The sequence below is a fragment of the Tribolium madens genome, unplaced genomic scaffold, assembly GCF_015345945.1.
Source record: "Tribolium madens isolate multiple individuals breed KSU strain unplaced genomic scaffold, Tmad_KSU_1.1 Scaffold_2;HRSCAF=44;Tcas5.2_LGX, whole genome shotgun sequence".
Lineage (NCBI taxonomy): Eukaryota > Metazoa > Arthropoda > Insecta > Coleoptera > Tenebrionidae > Tribolium > Tribolium madens.
Genome location: NW_025400995.1, coordinates 1,445,308 through 1,467,470, shown reverse-complemented (window position 1 = coordinate 1,467,470; position 22,163 = coordinate 1,445,308). Strand labels below are relative to the sequence as shown.

The following is a 22,163-nucleotide window of genomic DNA, read 5'->3' as shown; positions in this document are numbered from 1 at the left end:
TATGTACAACATATTTCAACACTAATCGACCAATAAAAGTTTAGCTTACAAACATTGAAATTAAAAACTACATCCAAAAATGTCAAGAAATATATACCTAGTGTTTCAATTAAGAAAACATAAGTTTGTATTGTAATTTATTTTTAAGACACGCTGAATAGGCAATGAATTAAATTAGTATCTATCAATTTCTTWTATATTTTTTTTTATTTTAACGGTCAGTAATAGACTTTAATAACTCGATAGAACACCCTGTATATAAAAAACGAGCACAAAATAATGTTGTTTTTCATTGTTGTTGTTTTTCATTAGTTAAGTTAAAATAATTAAGGTTTCAATCAATTGATACAAATTTAAYAAAGAAAATTGAAAGTGAATTACAAAAATCGCTCAATATCCCCCAAAAAACTGTCTTTATAATATGAAACTAGAACGTTTAGAGTTTATTTTTCATTACTCGGATTCTGCTCTTTACGAGATAATGACAAGAATAATTTTCGCTAATATTGTCATCTACAGTCAATTTTTTTTATTTGCTGGTGAGGGTAGTATGAATCTAGAACACGACATGACCTCCGTCTGCTTTTGACATTTGACAGCTTCTGACATTTTGGTACTAAAGTCAAAAATTAAAGCTTCTGTTATGATGATATTAGCCTCAAAACAATTTTCCCCATTAAAAATAAAATTACAAATGAACTACGTGTTTTTTTTTCGAAAAATATATAGTTTAAGCAAAAAATGTTTGGTTTCATACTTTTTATTTTCCTCTATACAATTAAATGCTATTGTTTAAAAACTGTTAAATTTATAGTTTAAATGGTTTAGTGCTTACAATAGGTCGCAATCGGAAGAATGTGTTTCATACTATCATTCCACTGTGTGTCGTGATTGAGGTGATTATTGTATGATCCTGGAAGGGAAAAGGAGTTGTAAACGACGGTGTTTATCTTTATCGTCGGATCAGTGCGTTCTGGTTATTGAATTTGTTTTTGGAGACACGTTGTATGGAAATAGAGTTGGATGGTTGAGTGGATATGTGGGAGAATTTCGCCGAGACAATGGACAATCGGCGATGGCGTCTTGGTGTAGATCTCGATCTTTGTGCATCGATGAAGAGATTAGGTCCACTGTTGGCGAAAAACATGTCCGGAGGTTTGATGCGTGCCTAGAGGTCGTTTCGATCGCGACACATATTGGACTGTTGAGAAAACAAACGCTTGTTTGATTAGGAATAGGTTCTCGTTATATAATGTAATCTTTCACGCTAGCCGTGTTCGGGACAAAGCTGTTGTCTATTACAAGCCCAGCACGCTATGCCATCTATCACATGTCGATTCCATAAAATTACTTAAAAATGGGAATCGTTGTCTTGTCAACATATCACGCCGTATGTCGTCCGCTAGTGCGTGAGCTCTTCAAGATTTTCTACTCAAATTCGTTTTTTAACCAATTATCGACTGCTCTACTTGTCACGAAACCTTTTATTCTAATCGCCCTCTGGACATGTGTCGAACCCAACCATGGACAATACAATTGATACCCTTTCATTGCGGTTTAACAGATCTGCGGTCGAATTGTCATGTGCTGACAACACGCACCACCCCCACATACACATCATTTATTCATCAGACGTTACACCCGATTGCTATGCCAGTTTTACGCCGACCAAACACCCCCGCATTTCACAAACCATGTAAGTAGCACCAAATTTTCGGCAAAATCTAAATTTATTTTTTAACCATCTTGAAGCACGAATTCAAGTTTAAAAAACGAGTGGCGTAGCTTCAAGATCTTGAAACGGGTTTTTGATACTATTTTTTCTACTTTACCCTCTTTAAGACGTTTTTAAACTAATTTTTTTACTTTAATCGATTGTTGTGACGTCTAGTCACATTTTGACTATTAATTTAAGACATAGCAAACGGAGACAAATTACAAAAAATATATTATTCATTGGATACATTTTTTAATACAGAGTGAAACTTTACTTTTATTGTTTAAAAAGGTAGGTAGGTAATACAAAACAATTCAGTTTCAGTTAAGAAGAGCGTCGGTTGCAAAATAATGTTTTTTTTTTTTTTTCAATTTGAACTAAAACTCCAGAACTCGCGTTCCAGAGAAAAATACCAATGTAAATACCAGGAACATGGAAAAAATGTTAAAAAAATTCTATCTATAAATATTTCGAAGTTATGAAAGTTTAAATTTTGCACTTTGACTATTTATTTCTGTTGGTAAGATAATTTTCCAAGTTTTTTTGCAACAAGCTATTAGAAGACGAAACAAGTAATCTGTATCCTAAATTGTAGCTTTGTTTAATGTTATTTGTGGCTTTTTTGGCAAAATTTTTGTACTTTTACTAAGTAATTGTAAAAAAAACATACAGGTGCCTCAGAACTCGCGCCCCAGAGAAAAATCCCATATAAGGTAAGATACCAGGAACATGGAAAAAATATTAAAAGAAATTATCTATAAATATTTCGAAGTTATGAGAGTTTAAATTTTGCACTTTGACTCTAATTATTTCTGTTGGAAAATATTTTTTTTGCTACAGGCCATTAGAAGAGGAAACAAGAAAGCAGTATCCTAAATTGTAACTCTGTTTGATGTTATTTGTGGCTTTCATTGGCAAAATTTTTATACCTTTACTAAATAATTGTAAAAAACATATACATCATCAAAAAAAATTAATGTGAAATTTTTTGAGAGATAATTTTTTTTATGTTCCTGTTGGTATCTTATCTTACTTAAAATTTTTCTCTGGGACGCAAGTTCTGGCGCACTCTGTATACAAGACCATTAGTATCATTAAATAGTCATAAAAATGTCAAATGTCAAAAAACAAATGTCAAAGTTTTTTGAGAGATAGAATTTTTTTAAACATGTTCCTGGTATCTTATCTTGCTTGAAATTTTTCTCTGGGGAGCGAATTCTGGTGCACCTGTATACCTGTATAGTGTGTTAAAAAATTTAGAATTTATATAGAAAATTTAGATACTAATCTAGTGCATCGCCTGAAATTATTTTCAACGTGTTCTAAGAATAAGTTGCAATACAAACTTGTATTTTCTTAATTGAAACACTATATGGTTTTGGAATTTTTTGATGTAGCTTTTAATGTCAATTTTTTTATTGGTCGATTTTGCTTAGTTTTTGAAATAAGTTGTGAAAACACACTCTTTAAAAATTTATTCCACAAAAACTAAGACCGTTAAAAATGTATTTTTACTACTGCACACTTTATAGCTACTACGACAACCATAGTTTTAAAAATCGAGGTCGTAAGTTATAGATGAAGCATATTTTATCGTATTTAATAAAAATTAATTTTTATTTATGTTTTTAGATAGACAATTTAACAATTTTTTAAGTTATTTAGCTTTTAACATAATTCCCAATTTTTTATCTTTATGAATACAGTACAATAAAAAATTTTATACCATTAGAGTTTGTAGTCTTTTCTTCGCAATAGTAAATTTGTTTTGTTTAACTCTCTTAATTGTTGTAAAATATATTAAAAAAATTATGTACAACGCATTTCAACACTAATCGACCAATAAAAGTTTAGCTTACAAACATTGCAATTACTACATCTAAAAATATCAAGAAATATATACCTAGTGTTTCAATTAAAAAAAAGTTTGTATTGTAATTTATTTTTAAGACACGCTAAATAGGCAATGAATTAAATTAGTATCTATCAATTTCTTATATATTTTTTTTAATTTTAACTGTCAGTAATAGACTTTAATAATTCGATAGAACACCCTGTATATAAAAAAACGAAAACAAAATAATGTTGTTTTTCATTGAATGATGATTTTATTAAGTGTGCTTATTTGAAACAAGATATCTTGTTATTAGTTTCATTTTGTTTTTTCTCTATTTCAAAGTTATCTAAATTTTTACTTTATTTCTTAAATTATGTTTTTTGTAAATAATTAAGAGAAAATTAGTTTAGGTGTTATGAGATTTTTTTTATGTTTTTTATATAAATTTTGCGAAAATTTTGTGGTAAAACCGGTTTAGGGTCTTAAGCAACTGGTTTGGTGGGTTTGGTAATCATTTGATTAAGCTTTTTATTATTGTTGTCATAACAAAAACTAATTAAAGTTGCTCTTTGACATGAGGATAATAGGACGGTGAAAATGTAAACAGTGTTATCATGAGCATTCGTGGCAAATTCTTGCCAAATGCTTGTGGAAATCACTCACCTAAGTTGTGATAATAATTAGTATCATAAAGCAGTGTCGTCTTGAGAATTTATGACGGTATTAAATACCTGAGGCAGTGTTCTTTTTGTGATATAATTAAAACAAATAAATCGTGAAAAATGTCATGAAATTCGGATCGTTAGTGGCCTATATAATTTGTTATTGATCACTAGTCCGAACTAATTCATATATGGTCAAAACACAAGAGCGGTTATGGAAGCATAGAATCAAATAACCATATCTTATAACAGGTATAAAGCGAAGATGAACCGACTGGCGTGTTCCAGTGCAACTAATAATTTATTGTCCGCCTGTACTTATTATACAATATGGCCCGCACCTGGTCATTGGACAGGCTAACTCGTCTATGCTGCTCTGCTGCCACAGGGGCCATATTGAGTACCGTCTACATATAAAACAAAACTGAAAACAATCACCTGCTCAGATATCTCAACTACTCAACTGCACACAAATTAATCAATCACAATTTTCACTGAATCTCAAACTTTCTATGCATTAAATGGATCAATAAACCGTCAACAATGCATTCATTAATAAGAGTTCGATGTTTGAAATACAATATATGCGAAGCAAACCAAAAAACACCACAGCACACAATACATTTATTTGCATTTCTATAGCAAAATCTAATATTTCCAAACAAAACTTTATTTATTCTAACAGAGGAAGAATATTTACATGGCTAGCCGTCCTACTGCTAATTATTTATTACCCTGCTGTTGATTTAGCTTAATCTACAATATAAATCACCCATTTTAGACAAAGCTTATTAAGTTACATTGTCATTGCTAATAAAACAAGACAAAAACTGAAATTGAATGAAACTAGTGCTGATTCAATAGTTGGTGGTCTGTTGATGATATGTTGAGTAGTTTTGTATAAGTAATTATTCATGATCATCACTTGAATGACAGATAGTGAATGAAGTTTGTACGATTTTAAAAGGTAGCTCTTTTGGTTAACAATGGGCACTTCCAGCGACTACCAAAACGATGTAGTTATTTAAATATAACACACCCTATGTTGAATGCATGCATAATCGAACATAGCTTGCCGAGACGAGCTACAAGGTGACACAATAAATTATTTTTCGATTAATGTGATAGGAATAGGAACAGATTTATTTGTGATATCTGAATCACGATGACTGGTAACAATAATTTTTGTGAGTCTCGAGTGAAAGCCTTTTACACGATTGAGATGACACACCGTTATCAAACGACCTTGTTATATTAATATGAACATATGACACGAGTAAAAAAAGAAGCTACCATGTGGAATGCATTCGAAAAAATGTCATTTAAAAATGCCATCAAGTGCAGCATTTTTGCCGGCGAGCGGTTATCGTCTCGATAAACAGTTCAATAATATAATGAATTATGTACCGATCTATAAATATTATAATTAATAGCTGTTGACATTCTGTTTCTGTTATTTAACTTATTGCATTTCTCAGTCAAAACACCCCAGCATCCCTTCGGATCTCCTTCAATTAGACCGCAACATGAATGAACTCGGCGCAATGCAATTATGCAAATATCTGACATTTTATGTGTTGTATAGGGTGTCGCTGAGAAAGTTTAAACTTGAACTTGTTTTCTTGCTGACTTGTTGATTTTCAATCGAGTTTAAAAACAAAACTAAACAATGTAAACAAACATGACCTTTATTATTTGTCACTCAAATCTTACACAATCCGAATGCAGTTTTAAATTTAGCCTACATGTGTCCACCGAGTGCCATACAGGGCCCCGGGGCGCCAATTTTGCTCTCTAAAAAATTATTATTACACAAAAATTAAGACAGCTAGAACATTTTTGTTACTGCAAAGAAAAAAATACAAACTTTGAGGCTATAACATTTTTTTGTGTGTTGCATTTCTAAAAATAAAAAAAGTTAAGAAGTTTCAACAAAATCTTAAAAATTTTTAGTAGAACACCATATTTATCGATTTTTCATCTAAGAGATTTCAGACATTTAAAAGTATGTTTTTAGATAGACAATTTAACAATCTATTAGAGGCAAAAACAAAAAATAGGATGTTCCATTTAAACTGTTTACATTTTTCATTTTTACAAATGCAATAAAAAACTGTTACCCTTAAAGTTTTTGCTTTTTTCTTTTTTTTTTAGTTTAAAAAAAATTGTAGCTGTCTTAGTTTTTGTGTATCAAATTTTTAAAGAGTATGTTGTCGTTAAAAAATCACTTATTTTAAAAAGTGAACAAAACCGATATATTGTAATAAAAAACATGAGTTTGAATTGTAAGTTATTTTTGAAAGACGCTGTGTAGTTGAAAAAAAAAATCAAACGATGCACTAGATTAGTATCCATCAATGGTCTACATTATTTTGTTTTAATTTTAACATTTAAAGGTCAGTAATGAACTCGCTAGGGCACTTTGTATATAGGGTGCGCCAGAACTCGCGCCCCAGCGAAAAATGCCATATAAGGTAAGATACCAGGAATATGGAAAAAATGGTATCTATAAAAATTTTGAAGATATGAGAGTTTAAATTTTGCACTTTGACTCTATTTATTTCTGTTGGAAAAATAATTTTCCAAGTTTTTTTTTGCTACAGGGTATTAGAAGAGAAAACAAGGAAGCTGTATACTCCATTTAATGTTATTTGTGGCTTTTATTGGCAAAGTTTTTGTACTTTTACTAAATAATTATAAAAACATATACCTACAAGGTCATCAGTATCATAGACATAAAAAAATTACAAATGTCACAAAATAAATGTCAAAATTTTAAGGCTATAACATTTTAGTGTGTGTTGCATTTGTAAAAATTTGTTTGTTAAACATTCAATATCTTAATAATTTTTAATGGAACACTCTATTTAGCGATTTTTCATCTAAGAGATTCCAGACATTTAAAAGATTGTTTTTAGGTAGACAATTTAACAATCTATTAGATGCAAAAACAAAGAATAAGGTGTTTCATTTAAGTTTTAATAAAACTCAACGTTTTTCATCTTTATAAAAACTAATAAATAATTTTCCAAGTTTTTTTGCTACAGGCTATTAGAAGAGGAAACAAGGAAGCTGTATCCTCAATTTAATGTTATTTGTGGCTTTTATTGGCAAAACAATGTCATGTCACAAAATAAATGTCAATTTTGACGGATAGAATTTTTTCCATCTTTGAAATTTTTCTACATGTATTTTCGTAGCCTAAGGGCGCCAAATATCTTAGGACGGCTCTGGTGCCCTTCATAATTTGATGTCATATTTTGTTTGGGTTGGTCCATTACGCTTTTTGATTTTGCAAAATCGATTCTTTGCTGTCATTGTGTTGCAATATTTGTAATTATTATATGCGATGCGATTCTTGTTTCGTTTATTTATACCTGAGTCGGATTTAGCGAAGCGGTAAAAAATTCAATAGGTCCTCAAAAAGCAGGTAAAAGCTATTAAACCGTGCGCTATTGAAAAAATCTCCCTAAATAAATATATTTAGTATGACACCTTGCATTTTGCATTGTTCGTTAAGTAGGCGTTAAGTATTTCGTACGTGGTCAAAAAATAAATTAAGTGTTCTTTGTTGGGGGAATGTGCATATAAAAAAATCAATTAGAAACTTCACGGTAGGGTTGTTTATAAATAGGTAAATAGAAGTTTAGAAACGACGAAACAAAGGGATCTCGCTAAAGAGTAAAGAAAACAAAGTACCAAAAGCTATAAGTGAAAACCATTTGCAGGCGCCACTGGTCTTTTTCAAATCATCCTAAAACAAATTTACATACGTAGAGTTGCACCCTAGTGATTTACATAAAATACACCTAAAATAGTTGAGTTTCTTGTCGTTTGACGTGTAAAGATGGTCGCATTAGCTAATTGCAGTTGCGATGCGTTTTTGGGGCTATAGCGTGTAGAATCGAATCGACTCACTCTTCGATTCTCTGCATTAACAAAATAACATTCGAGGCCTAATGGACGGAGATCTTTATCATAAGGACACATTAGCGAGGATGTGGATGTAGCTTAAGTAGGCGTGGCTAGTACGTACTTAGATAAAACTTACGATAAAATGACAATTGTGTCATACAACCACGCCTCTTTTCTAACCGACCGGGGGAAATACCGAAATGAGCAAATAAAAGCACGGCTTGTTATAATTACTGTTCAAACAGAAACCAATCAATTTTGAATAACTGTCAAAATCACATGACAAACCTCGACTTAATTAAAGTTTAATTGAACTTAATTATCGTAGTTGTGTCACACGAAATTTCATAGATGTCGGTACCGTCTGCCGCGTCCATCGATCGGTGTCGCACCCAGCATTTGTTTTTTAGCATAATGTGGTAATTTGAGCTGATGGAAGAAGTGTGCATTTTGAATAAGGAAAATCTACAACCCTTCCCAGTTTATTTATTTTAATTAAATGGCAGCGGTGTGTAACGAAGCGGTAAAGAGCTGTTCACAAAATTTTCGACTTGGAAAAAAATCCGAAGAGAGAGTACATCCTCCATCAGTTGTTTAACTCAATTATTGATCAAATATGGCGCGGTTCCCACCCTACGGTCTCTATTAACCCTTTCGGTTTGAGGGGTTTAGTAATTATGTACCAACCCCCATATTAGGTCCTCTGCGAAAGGGGCTCTATTATATTAATGCTTGTAAAAATATCACTTTTATTGTCTTCTATTGTATTCCGAGCCAGTTTACGAAAAATCTATTTGCTTTTTACTACTTAATCGATTCTTTTCTAATTCCCCTCTTTGAAAGTTCAATAAAGCTCTTGAAAAAGCATTAATTTTCTTTTACGCGGAACGTCTGAATGACAGTCTCAGTTTATTGAATAAACATAAATACAGCTCAAGATTTTTTGTGGGCGCAATCAATTTTATTCACGAATGCGACTTGATTTATGGTAATATGTCTGGAAGCAAATGTGTTTTATGTTGTCGTGAATCAGTCAGCGAATTCTTGCGTATTTTCGATGTCTTGTCTTCTGTCACATGGCTAATGTTTAGTGAGTGGCGTCAATTATGAAGTATGTTCGTCGTAACTAAAACCATGTATTTTTACACCCACAATCGAGCACGTGTACTGGCTGTGTCACTAAAATAATTTTGATAATGTGTCGAGTGCTTCCATTAGTCAAGTACAAAAATAATTTTTCCAGATGAGATTTAGCAGTTCTTAGCTCAAAAGCTTACCATATCTTAAACTTATGTCGCTCTTACTTGTTACAGTTGGGCTCGCTGCCATCATGGTTCAACCAGCCACAGTTTCGCACTATGGAGCCTGTGAGTAAATCCCAAGAAGCAAAAGTCTTCCAACCGCCGAAAATTTGCATGGTGAGTCAACAAAATCCCTAGTCAAAAATTTTGACCAGTTCTTGGAAATACGTGGTGGCGTAATTGCATGATCTATTTATAAGATCGGATATTGGATATAAAGAATTCCATTAGTTTAGGGTTTGGACGTCGCGAAGACGACGGATACCTGACATGTACGTACGTGTTATGCAATGGTTAACAGGCGCGCGACAACCAGCAATTTCCTTTCCATAAATGCCAACCTCTTTTCATGTCACCTACTCGACTCGACACGCAAACAACTAACGTTCACATTTCTTTGGCGCACACAAACTCGCACATACAGATACCTATCATTAACCCATTCTCGTCACAACCAAGCGAAAAATCTCCTACAAGTAAAGGGTGTCCCAACAGGAACTTGAGGATTTAAATTTCACATTACCACTTCATATAATTTTGTCATAGAGTTGTTGTCAGTGTTCGCACTTTCCGGTCTTGTGAGTTGGAGACGCAACTCTTTGGTGTTTTCCAAAAGAGCGCTTTTCTTACCTCTTAGACTCTCATTCACAGAGTCGTAATCGTGACCACCAATTTAATTCCACCTCGATGGCATTTGCGGAAATTCATTTGCAAAAATTTTAATAAAAGATTCGCTGTGTGCAATAGGAATCGCGTGGACATTTATCCGATATCTTGTTCCACGTATAATTTTAAGGTTTTTACTTTATGTTTATGTTAATAAATCGTTCAATTTCTAAATACTACGCATGTTATTTGGAATTTAAATCCACAAGTTCCCGTTGGGACACCCTATAGATTGACCAATTAGGAGTTAGTGTGACTTGTTGGTGGTAGTTTTGAGGTCTATATCAATTTTAGTAATTTAAGTTTAAGAGCGACAGCCGGCTGTTTTACTTTTCAAAGGCCGTCAAATGACAACGGACCCGACAAAAGAATCAGCTCGGTCATCCCCTTGATTAGGAGAGATCTTTGTGCCTTTGCACCTTCCCATGATGCTGCACTTCTGGCGTCGTCTACTTAACCAAGAAAACGCACGAGTGTCACTTTTTCAATTAGAAAGTTCGAGAAAAAAGCCATTTTGGCGAATTCCGTAATTGGTTTGGAAAAATTATGCACGAGCGTCAGTTAATTGCAATTAAAAATCATACGTGAAATCTCTACCTCCATTCTAATGATTCAACCCGGACAGGTTATGGCGGAGAGAATGTAATATTAAAATGACGTATAAGCAAAATATGACACACCGAACACACATCTCGTGTAACAACGGCGAAAAGGTTCCAATTAGGAGTAACCGAGGCAACGTATTGCTGAGCGAATTAGTAAAGGGAATATGTATGTAAGTCTCGGGACTGTTCCCGGAACAATTTCCGAATCAATAATGCAATTGTTCTGAAATTTTTTACGTCTAGAACAAAACGATGAAAATCTTATTAGACAAATTGGATCGGCGGTAACTAATGAGGATATTTTTCAACTAGTTGGGTGCCAGGGTTTCATGATAGATATTAGATTTGGCGTGAAATAACAGGTTCCCGCGGCTTGATTTGAAATTTATAAAATCGCCCTTTTTGATTTTAATAAATTTATCGGATTGTGGGCGGTTTATCCTGAAGCGAAGCACTTTGCGATCTTCGCAAAGTCACTCCGTCTTAATAGTTTCACATCGTTTTTATAGTCCGTTCCCGCCTTACTCGTCAAGGCTGAAATGTCAAGTGTTTTGCACTAAACTCGACCGATTTTTCCTCGGAATGAATCGAAATTAACTTAATGGTGGAGTGTCAACGTAATTAGAGCTTTCCGTTCTAATTTTGAACCGGCTTACCTTGTAATGACAATTTGGTGAATGTCGGTTCTAATTCGGCTAAATAAATTATTCATAAAACATCTTTCGCGTGATTCCTCCTAGTAACACCTTGGGGAAGCTTAAATTTCAATATAGTTTAATCGCAAGTCGGCTGTGAAAAATACGCTTCTTCATGCATGATTATAATCATGGTTGGGTTTAAGAGTTTTTAATGTAAATTATTTTTTTCACTACTAGCTGCAAAAGATACCATTATTTAGTTTGCCGAGAGGTTGTGAAGTTGTTTTTCTCTCCTAGTAATCAATAATCATTATAAACCAAGGACTATAATGTGTACATTGATACAAATATTTCTAGAATATTATTATTGAAAACTATTACTATCACAAGTACAAGTATTTCGAGGCAAAATCAAATAAAATAAGACTTAAATTTTCTCAATAAAAAATATCAGAACAACCCAAACTCTAATCTTTCTGTAGATGTCAACTGCCAAAACAACAAATGGGTCTTTTTCTTGTTAAAATAATATCGGTAAGGTGGCAAATTTGAACACTTTTTCCCTTTTCTTTGTAGTTTCTCTGTTATTTTAACAAATATTTCATATTACGAAGTTAGAAAATTTCTTTAATAGTTGTAGAAGTACAAAAATGACATAAGCTCATTTACGATAAGAAGAAAATAATACTTCCAATTTAAGTTAATAACTCAGGTAAGTAATTAATTACTGTATTACAACTTGTTATATCTGAGGCAACATGTCCATTGAGTAAGGTTATATTTTTTACTGTTGTATTTCTGGGTAATAAATGTGCTAGTAGTGAAAAAAAGTGTTATATAAAACACGATAGAAAACATTTTTATAGCCTTGCATTTATTATTTCTCTTTAGAACTAAACAGCTCGGTTATAAAAAATATCTTCTCCACTTTGCGATATAATATACTATTAATAGTTGCAGAAGTACAAAAATGACACAGGCCCGTAGCTAGAAACAATTTTTAGGTAGGGTGCCTAAAATTTTTAGTGGGGCTAAAACAGTTCTGCAGTTTTTTCAAAAAAATTCTCGAACAGGGCGATTGTATTTTTTAAAATGCTATATTTTGACATTTTACTGACATTTATGACGTTATTTGTTTTTGAGTTGTGACGTCATTTTTAATTTTTTTAAATGACAACTGTCATTTTTTCACTGGTTTAAATAGCACACATCCTTATTCTTCTGACAAAAAAATAAAATTAAAACTTAAAAAAAAAAATTTTAATAATAAAATATTGTACAACACAAAAAACTTTATCTTTTTGTTCTTGTCTTATTTTATAAGGGGCAATTGTTTTTTGTATATTTTCTAAATAATTAGCATGGAAACACTTAATATGAAACCTAAACACAAAAAATAAAAACAAAAAACAAACACTTTTTTAAAATAAAACAAGAGCAAGAAGATAAAGCTCTTTTTATATTTTAAACTTTTTTAAGTATCTAAAACAATAATCATAAATTTTGGTTGACACAAAAAAATAAATAAAAATATCGTCATTACTCGAAAACGAGTCACTATAGTGTCAAAATGTGACATTTAAAAAAATAAAATCGATCTGTTCCAGGATTTTTTTGAAAAATGACTCATAACAAAGATATGAATTTTGTGCGTTACTTTTGGTTCAGTCTGTACCTATTATAATTTTATGCGTTATTATTTCTAAAGAAAGTTGTTAAAAAAGACAAAGTTTTAAAGTAGGGCTTAGAATATTTAAAGTACTTGGCCCCTCACTATGATAAGAAGAAAATAATACTTCCAACTTAAGTTAATAACTCAGATAAGTAATTTCTGTAGGTAATAGTGAATTAACAAAAATAGTATTTGCGTTTGAGGCAATATGTCCATTAAGTGGGATTATGTTTTTCACCGTTGTGTTTCTGGGTAATAAATGTGGTAGTAGTGAAAAAATGTTATATAAAACACGGTAGAGAAGATTTTTACAGGCTATAAAAAATCTGTTTTCTACCTTGTGATATGATATACTATTCCGGTTTGTTTTGTCGAAATTCGAGGTGCAATAAAAGTGTTAACGTCATAAATCCATAGAAAATAAATGTTTACACGAAATCATAATTTACTGTCGCTAAGTCGTGTTTTTGGTCTGCATGAATTTATAGAAACGTCCTATCTATTTTTCGACAGTTATTCGATGTTTGTTTATGTTTGGCAGTGTATAACCAGATCTTTAGACATAGTTTAGCTACCTGTCCAGTGTTCACCGTCACCCATTGCGACCTCTGTCTATTTTCACAGTGTCTGTGTACAAATAAAATAAGGAGGTTAAATGAAAGGCAAATATACAATTAATTTGATGGGTGTATTTTTCTTTAATAAGTTTTATCAAAGATTTGTTTTTTGGAGTATAAGCGGAAAGTGGCACATTATAGAACATGGTTTGGCGTTCAATTTATGTCGGTATTAAGACAAGCAAATTATCTTAGCGGCGGGTTTATGTGTGCTTGTACGAGTTCATGCACAACCATTAAACTTTATGTTGCCTCTAAGTAAAGATAACGCTTAAGCCATCTAAAATTATCTTCCAATAATTTAATTAATTCGGACGCATCTTGGACGATTATCCAATTTGACAACAACCGTTTCCCCAACCAACACAAATGATATATAAACAATGTCATTTATAAATGAAATATAGCGCGAATAGATGGATATACGTTAACAAGGTCTCTGCCAAAGAAAATATCCCTTTGTTCGAAACCGCACTCTAACAACAGCTCATAAATACCGCCACTAAACTATATTTCTTGCTGCAGTAAACCATACACCAAAGACATTTAAAGTGTAATCGGTGTCCTAAAGAATATTCGACTCACTGAACAGCAACAAAAAAAAATATTTAAATTTCTTATCATTCGCGTGCGTTTATTATCTGTAATTACTAATACGTCTTTACATAATAATGCAATAATTATGTTTATTTATCATCATTAGGAATTTAAACGGTGTCTGTTTTTGAGTCAAGTGTTTGTAATTTTTGCAATGTAGTTATCACGATTACAATTTAGATGTACACATTGATATAATTTTATATTATGGGAGAATTGATGTGATATGCAGGTGTTTTCAGTGATAATGATTTTAATAAATACTTTCTATAATTACAACCACGAGACGATCATTGCATGTTTATAAAACTTAGCACTGGTGTCAAATATAAAAAACTCAAAAACAATATCCACGAGGAATAAACTGGTCCTCTATAATCATGCAAATTTTTTCAAAAAATTTTCAATATACACGCACATCATCAATCTGTGATAATGTGCGTGTTTTAAAACTTGAAAGGAAAAGTTTTGTCTTCTAAAATCATTTAAACCGGGGCTAGAGATAGAATTATGTAAATTTAAAAGCAATCTTTAATAATACCTTAGTGCCCTTATAAATTGCACGCTTTCAACCATCGAACGATCAGAAAATATTAGTAGAAGAATTTATTTTTGTAAAAATATGTCAGTTGAAACGACAATTTTTGTTTCGCCTCGAACCATTTCAATCTAAAATTATGCAAATCAATAACCCAATCTTTAATGGCTGAATTTGCATGTCTAAGATCATTGTAAACGCGATTCGCGAATATTTCTGCGGTTTTGGGGGGTGAGTGTGTTTGGGTACCACTACCCCACGACTGGGCCGTCTGGTACCCCACAGCGTTGCCGGTTTTGATGGACGGCATGGAGTGTATGTATGTCTTCGGAACCATACAACTGAGAACCCGGCACGGCCGTCTTTGATCAACAGCACTGGTTGACGTTCACCGTAACGACACCATAAAGATGTTGAAATGTCAACCAGGTATGTTTATGGTGTCGCGGTTCACCGACACTATTGACCCCGCTTTTACCACTTCCTCGCACCCGATTAGCTCAATGGTCAGGTTTTATGGGAGTGATATTTGTGTTTAAATTGAACGGAAAGTGGAATCGGTAAGTGGTTGCTTGAAGGGTTAGAGGCTGTCTTCGACCCATTTATAAACATCTTGCCTGTCGGCATGCAAATCAGCTGGAGAACCCGGATTTTGATTGATCTTTTCACAAGATTGATTATACTGTGACTGCGCATATTGTCGGACTACGTCCCCATTATATCTAAAAGTATCTACAGCTTCCGTGCAAAGGAGTCTATAGAAAAGAGCGCCAACGAAAAATATCAAACACTTTCTTCCACTTTTCACTTCTTCATTCCGTCATTGATACAGACATCATCATACACCAACCAACCAACCACATATGCAATGAGGAAATAAAGATTGGACCCTCTGATAAACCAACGAAAGTACTACATTAGTCAGATTCTGAAGAGTCATGCTAAGAAAAAGTGCACTTAACGAACAAAAAAAAAGTTGAGCACAAATCATGAGATCATGACATCAAGAGTAATGGTCGAGACTTTTCATCTATTATATCAAACTCGACAAGAAAACAAATAATTGAGAAAATTGCTTTAAACAGATTTTTTCGACTATATAAAAAGTTATACGCGTCAATTGGTATTTAATTAACGAATAAAGCTGACCACACTGATCAATAAAACTCGACTCGCGTCCATCCATAGAGAGTTGGAGGAAAGCAACGAGTAAACAAACTCTTAGGAAAATCCTGTGGTTCTCTGATTCAAACAAAAAATAACGAATTGCTGAATATTTACAAAATTTAACGCTTCGAAATAATTGGCGATTTGAGTCTAGTATTTTTTGATGATTGTGGAAAGTCAAAGGGGGGATTGGAGGCATGTAAAAATTCACTTTGCATAGTTGAGGAAAGCTCTGTCGGAATTTATTAAATATTGCATAATTTTCATGAAATTATGGTATGCTGGTAAGTCTGCAATGAATTCCTGTTGATGTTCGACAAATTCTTTACCCTCGCTTACTCGTCCGGTAAACATACCGATAGTAATAAAACGATAATTTAATCGGAATGTTTGAAAAGATGAAAAATGTGATATATTCTGTCGTTGCATGATGTGATTCGGATTTCGCATCCCACAACAGGCGTGTAATCTGTGGGGTCGTTAGGCTGATGTGTATTAATGGATTAATGCAGTATTGAACTGTCAACACTCACCTCAGCCATCATCCAATAGCGACAGTATATCGATTGAGCGCCATTTTGATATACACTCTAAAATATCCAGGAGATTATCATTCACTGTCAATATTCCCATTACGAACCGTCATTAACAAATTAGCCGGCTTTGAAAAATCGCCTGAGGATGGCCGAGAATCGGCCAAAACGTCGAGCGCAGTTCCGCGCCGCGGCGTGCGCTCAAATTTTCATAAACACTTGCATATTGGACTATAAATAAATAAATTTTAGGACAAACAACCAAGATGGAACTTGGTAATTTATGCTCGCAATATCAATGTCGGTAATTTTTCCGAATCCTCCCTTAAATTGCGCTACGAAATCCCCCTGTAATTTCAAGCAACGGGAAAGATGACTTTATCGTGCAATATCCTAACAGCAGACATCTACACCGTCGAGTAATGGTGCGAAAATAACAAAAAATAACTAATAATTTATGCGATGTCGCCTGGAAGCCACGATATTGTTTCACCCTCTGTTTCTTATACCAATTCGCAAGCGCTAAAATAAATTTCAAATCAGTTTAATCCCACGAGAGATTATTTCGCGAAATTACGCGAAATTTTTTAAACCACGCCACTGAGCGCACTGTCGAAACTAATTAAAATAACTCACTGTATTATCGACAGCGCATACGGATTATAAAACGATTGCAAATTGCAAATTGATTTATTAACTATTAAATTTACATAACTAACTGAATTATATCACGACTTTCATATGAATCGATAGTCTGCAATAAAATCTAATCTTCGCTAAGCATCTAATTACCATTTCATACTTCCACTTCTCTTCCTTCAAACATATCTTAGCTACGAGGAAGTACACATTTTTTTTCAAAAAATTGTTAAAACATCTTTATTCCGGTTTTTGAAACTATCCTTACATTCTCTATCTGGCCATTGGTTAGTAAGATATCGATGATCAAAGACAAAAAGATCCTTTTTTATTAAATGTCAAATATCTCAGTGACAAATTGACATAAAGAGAACATAAAAAAGCAAAATGAAGCTGAATGAAAAAGCTAGCCGGTCCATGCATTGATTTAAGTAATAAAAATTTCTCCAAGTCTGTGGACTAAAAAAAAGAACAAAAAAATTCATTTTTTTTTCTAGCGTATTTCTTATGATTGTGTAATAACCGTAGCTCAGAAAATTTTTTGCCAAAAGATCTCAAGACTAGAAACTTGAAGCTATAAAACGTTTTTTTTTAAATCTAAATACGATTATTTTTCATTGAGGTACAGTCTTTCAAAAATCACCAAAAAATGTAAGAACTTTGTTGTTTTCTTATTTTTTTGGAATAGTATATGAAAAGATTATGTAGAATGTTTTGTTGTTTTGACGTATTTGAGATAATAAGATTTTTTTTTCACTGAATTCACTGAATTTTGAATTAATTTGAATAAAGGAAAAACAAAATAGAATAACATAAACAATGAATTTGATCTATCTTCTCGAAGAGGAAAATAGAATAATAGAAAATTTAAGACATCTTTGAATTAAAAGTGATTTTAAAGAATGCAAGGTTACTAAAAAAAAAGATGTCGAGAAATACGAAGTTACAAACAATATTAATAATTATTCTTATTTTTTTATCTTAACCAAGAGTATATTATTTTTATTGGGTCACTTTTTTCTCATTTTTTTAATCAATATTGAGAGTGAAAAAATTTTTGTTCAAAAAATCGTAAAAACATCTTGTAGGAAATATATTCCTGTTTTTGAAACTCTATGTGGTTATTGGTTGATGAAATGATCAAAGACAAAACGATCCTTTTTGATTAAAAGTCAAACATCTCAGCGACAAAATAAGGTAAAGAGAACATAAAAAAGGCAAATTGAAGCTGAATGAAGAAATGTCCAGCCCATGCATTAAACTAAATCTGTGGACCAAAAAAAAAGAATATAGATTTTTAATTTTTTTAGCGCTGTTTTTTAAGATTGCGTCATAACCATAGCTCAGAATTTTTTTTGCGAAAGATCGACTGGAAACTTGAAATTTCAAAACCATTTTTTTAAACCTAAAATTCGACCATTTTTCATTGAGGTACAGGACAGTCTTTCAAAATTACCAAAAAATTTCAGAACTTTTTTGTTTCCTTAATTTTTTGGAATAGTATATAAAAAGAATATGTAGAATGTTTAGTTGTTTTGAAGTATTTGAGATAATAAGATGTTTTTTTACTGAAAAGCTGATTTTAGAATTAATTTGAAAAAAATGGAAAAACAAAATAGAATAACCTAAACAATGTATTTAATCCGTTTTCTCGAAGAGGAAAATAGAATAATAGAAAAATTAAGACATTTTTGAAACATCTCAGCGACAAAATGAGGTAAAATGAACATAAAAATAGCAAATTGAAGCTGAATGAACAAGCTATCTGACCCATGCATTGGTCAACTAATAAAAATTCTACGTACCAAAAAAAAATAAAGAATAAAAAATCTACAAATTTATTTATCGTGCTATTTCTTAGGATTGCGTAATAATCGTAGCTCAGAATTTTTTTTGTCTTAAGATCTCAAGACTAGAAACTTATAACTTCTAAAAGTTTTCTTTTAATCTAAAAACGAGCATTTTTCATTGAGATACAGTCTTTCAAAAATCACCAAAAAATGTAAGAAATTTTTTGTTTCATTAATTTTTTGGAATAGTATGTAAGAAGTTTATGTGTAATTTTTTGTTGTTTTGAAGTATTTGAGATAATAAGACATTTTTTCAAGGAGTTTTTCACTGAAAAGCTGAATTTTGTAATAATTTTAAAAAAGGAAAAACAAAATAGAATAACATAAGTAATGAATTTGATCCATTTTCTCGAAGAAGAAAACAGAATTACTGAATTAAAAGCGAATTTAAAGAATGCAAGGTTATTAAAAAACAGATTAGAATAAACACGAAATTACAAACATTATTAATAGTTATTATTTTTTTTTTTATCTTAACCAAAAGTGCCCCACACTTATTAAAAAATTTCACCTATGTAGTCGGTGCTAATTCCTGGTTCAGGAATGGAACATGGAGCGGAAAAAATGTTTAGGTTTGGCGTGATTGCTTGGTGGAATAAAAGTTAACGGAGGAAATTTTAACGGCTTAGGAATAACTTGATGTCAACAGTAGTGCAATTTAGTTATATAGCTTCCTGTCCTGTGAGAGTGTAGCATTTGAAATGTCACGTCAAGTATTGCAAAGGAAATGAGGTTTTTGAATGTTTGGGAGTGTTTGCATCGTTTTGCAAAATAGGTGGTATTTGGTGGCTTCGGTAATGAGAAGGTCGCGTCTATAATAAAGCATTGGAGTTGCATTGAGCGTCTGTTTGATAAGTTATGCTTCATAAACATCGTTTCGTACTGTTATTATTGATTGATTGATCGGCTAATTTTCTGTATGTCGTGACAACAGGCACTAAGTCTTAATCGTGCAAAGGTGTGTCCCATTCTTCCTGATTAACAAATTGCCATCTTAAAAAAATGTTTTCCCGGCTTCAAATCCGGAATATGGTCGTCATTTCCGGTAGATTTCGTGTCACACGGTAGTAGTACAATGAGGGACTAATGTCCAAGTCCAAGCTTTTACAAGAATTGCACTGTCCACGTGATTCATTATAAAAGGTGCGACCAGCGACCGATTTTCTTTTCTTTCTTCAAGGCGTCTCACGCACCGACACGAATTTAATTAAATTTTGTCAAAATTATTTTTCAGGTGGCACGAGAAATACTGGGTAATAAAAGTTTCATTTCATAAAGTAATTTGAAAGCTGTAATTTTTGTCGTGTTTTAATTAAGATCTGTCTAGGGAACTCATCTACTATAAAGTGTCTTGTTTTAATTTTCTGTTCACTCATATTTCCACCCTTTTACTTTAGACACTTTTCTTTGAATTGATTTTACTCGCTGGAATTTTATTGCTTTCAGCGCTCCGACCTTTACGCCCGATCTACTCCGTTTCTTACAATCGCTTTGCAATAACTGCTGAAGAACTCATTACTGATAGCCTTTCTCTAGCACCCACATCCTCCAACTACATCGCACCAATTACTGTACTACTCTAGATTTACATACAAGTATAGTCGAACAGCTTGCGAGGGAATCTCGCCAGTTTAGTCATCCTCCCTTCGGGTTTTCGGTTCAATATTTAGGTGATAAAAATTCACGCATCTTAAAATCCATGTTGAAAATATTCAAATAGGTCTTTTTAAGGACTCCCACAGGGCCCATTGAGGTTGACGCCAATTTCTCTAACATGAAACAATGAGGCGACTTATGCCAAAGGGAACCAAAGGGAACCTACCTCTCTTAAGGGACCTTTTACTCCTTCACACCCGAAAGGGATAAAGATAAAATTCATTCAAAAAACACAAACCTTCAACTATCAATCGTGCCAATTTATTGTTTAGACGGCTGCTTTTAATTTTCTGTTAATGATGTGTATATTTTTACAGGCAATACGATGTACAGTTCCTAATTGCAGCTGTGAACGTTTTGTTCCTGGGAAGTGCCACCTACGCTACTGTGAAACTTGTAAACACGGTTGGGTTCATCACGGTGAGCACTTTTACAGTATTTTCAAACACGATACAGATTTATATTTTTTATAAACATAACAGATCCGTATGAAAATTTACGACACAACTACTGAACTAAACCAAATTGCACAAAGAATTGCCCGCTATTGAATTTAACAATGGACACTAAAATACCATTTTTATGCGCTTTAAACGTTGAATTTTCATGCAAAATATGACTGGTGTTAATTGAGTGTAAGAAAGAGAAGGAAATTTGTCAAGTTTGGAAGATCTATTAATTTGAATAAAGGAAAAACAAAATAAAATAACATAAACAATGAATTTGATCTATTTTCTCGAAGAGGAAAGTAGAATAATAGAAAAATTAAGACATCTTTGAATTAAAAGTGATTTTAAAGAATGCAAGGTTACTAAAAAAAATAGATACGAGAAATACGAAATTACAAACATTATTAATAATTCTTATTTTTTTTTATCTTAACCAAAAGTACATTATTTTTAATGGGTCACTTTTTTCTCATTTTTTTAATCAATATTGAGAGTGAAAAAATTTTTGTTCAAAAAATCGTAAAAACATCTTGTAGGAAATAGATTCCTGTTTTTGAAACTGTGCTGTTATTGGTTGATGAAATGATTAAAGACAAAAAGATCCTTTTTGATTAAAAGTCAAACATCTCAGCAACAAAATAAGGTAAAGAGAACATAAAAAAGGCAAATTGAAGCTGAATGAAGAAATATCRAGCCCATGCATTAATTTAACTAATAAAAAATTCTCCAAGTCTGTGGACCAAAAARAAAGAATAAAAAGATTTTCATTTTTTTTAGCGCTGCGTAATAACAATAGTTTGAAACTTCAAAACGATTTTTTTTTAATTTAAAATTTGACCATTTTTCATTGAGGTACAGGACAGTCTTTCAAAATTACCAAAAAATTTAAGACTTCTTTTTAAGAAAATTTACGACACAACTACTGAACTAAACCAAATTGCACAAAGAATTGCCTGCTATTGAATTTAACAATGAGCACTAAAACGCCATTTTTATGCGCTTTAAACGCCACTGAACTTTTGAGCAATCATTTATTTCGGTGATGAATTTCGAATTTGACACACTTTTCAGTATCTTTGGGAAAAATGAACGTTGAATTTTCAT

At 32.3% G+C, this 22,163-nt stretch overlaps 1 protein-coding gene across 1 annotated transcript in view; it reads left to right on the top strand.

Annotated features, from left to right (window-relative positions):
• LOC123006656 (zinc finger protein basonuclin-2-like) overlaps positions 1–22,163 on the top strand; it is a 108,282-nt gene that overhangs the window by 6,722 nt on the left and 79,397 nt on the right. The window contains exons 2-3 of the mRNA XM_044401301.1: positions 9,445–9,549; positions 20,928–21,030. Coding sequence (XP_044257236.1) covers positions 9,490–9,549; positions 20,928–21,030 — 163 coding nt within the window. The 5' untranslated portion in view covers positions 9,445–9,489. The remainder of the gene's footprint in view (positions 1–9,444; positions 9,550–20,927; positions 21,031–22,163) is intronic.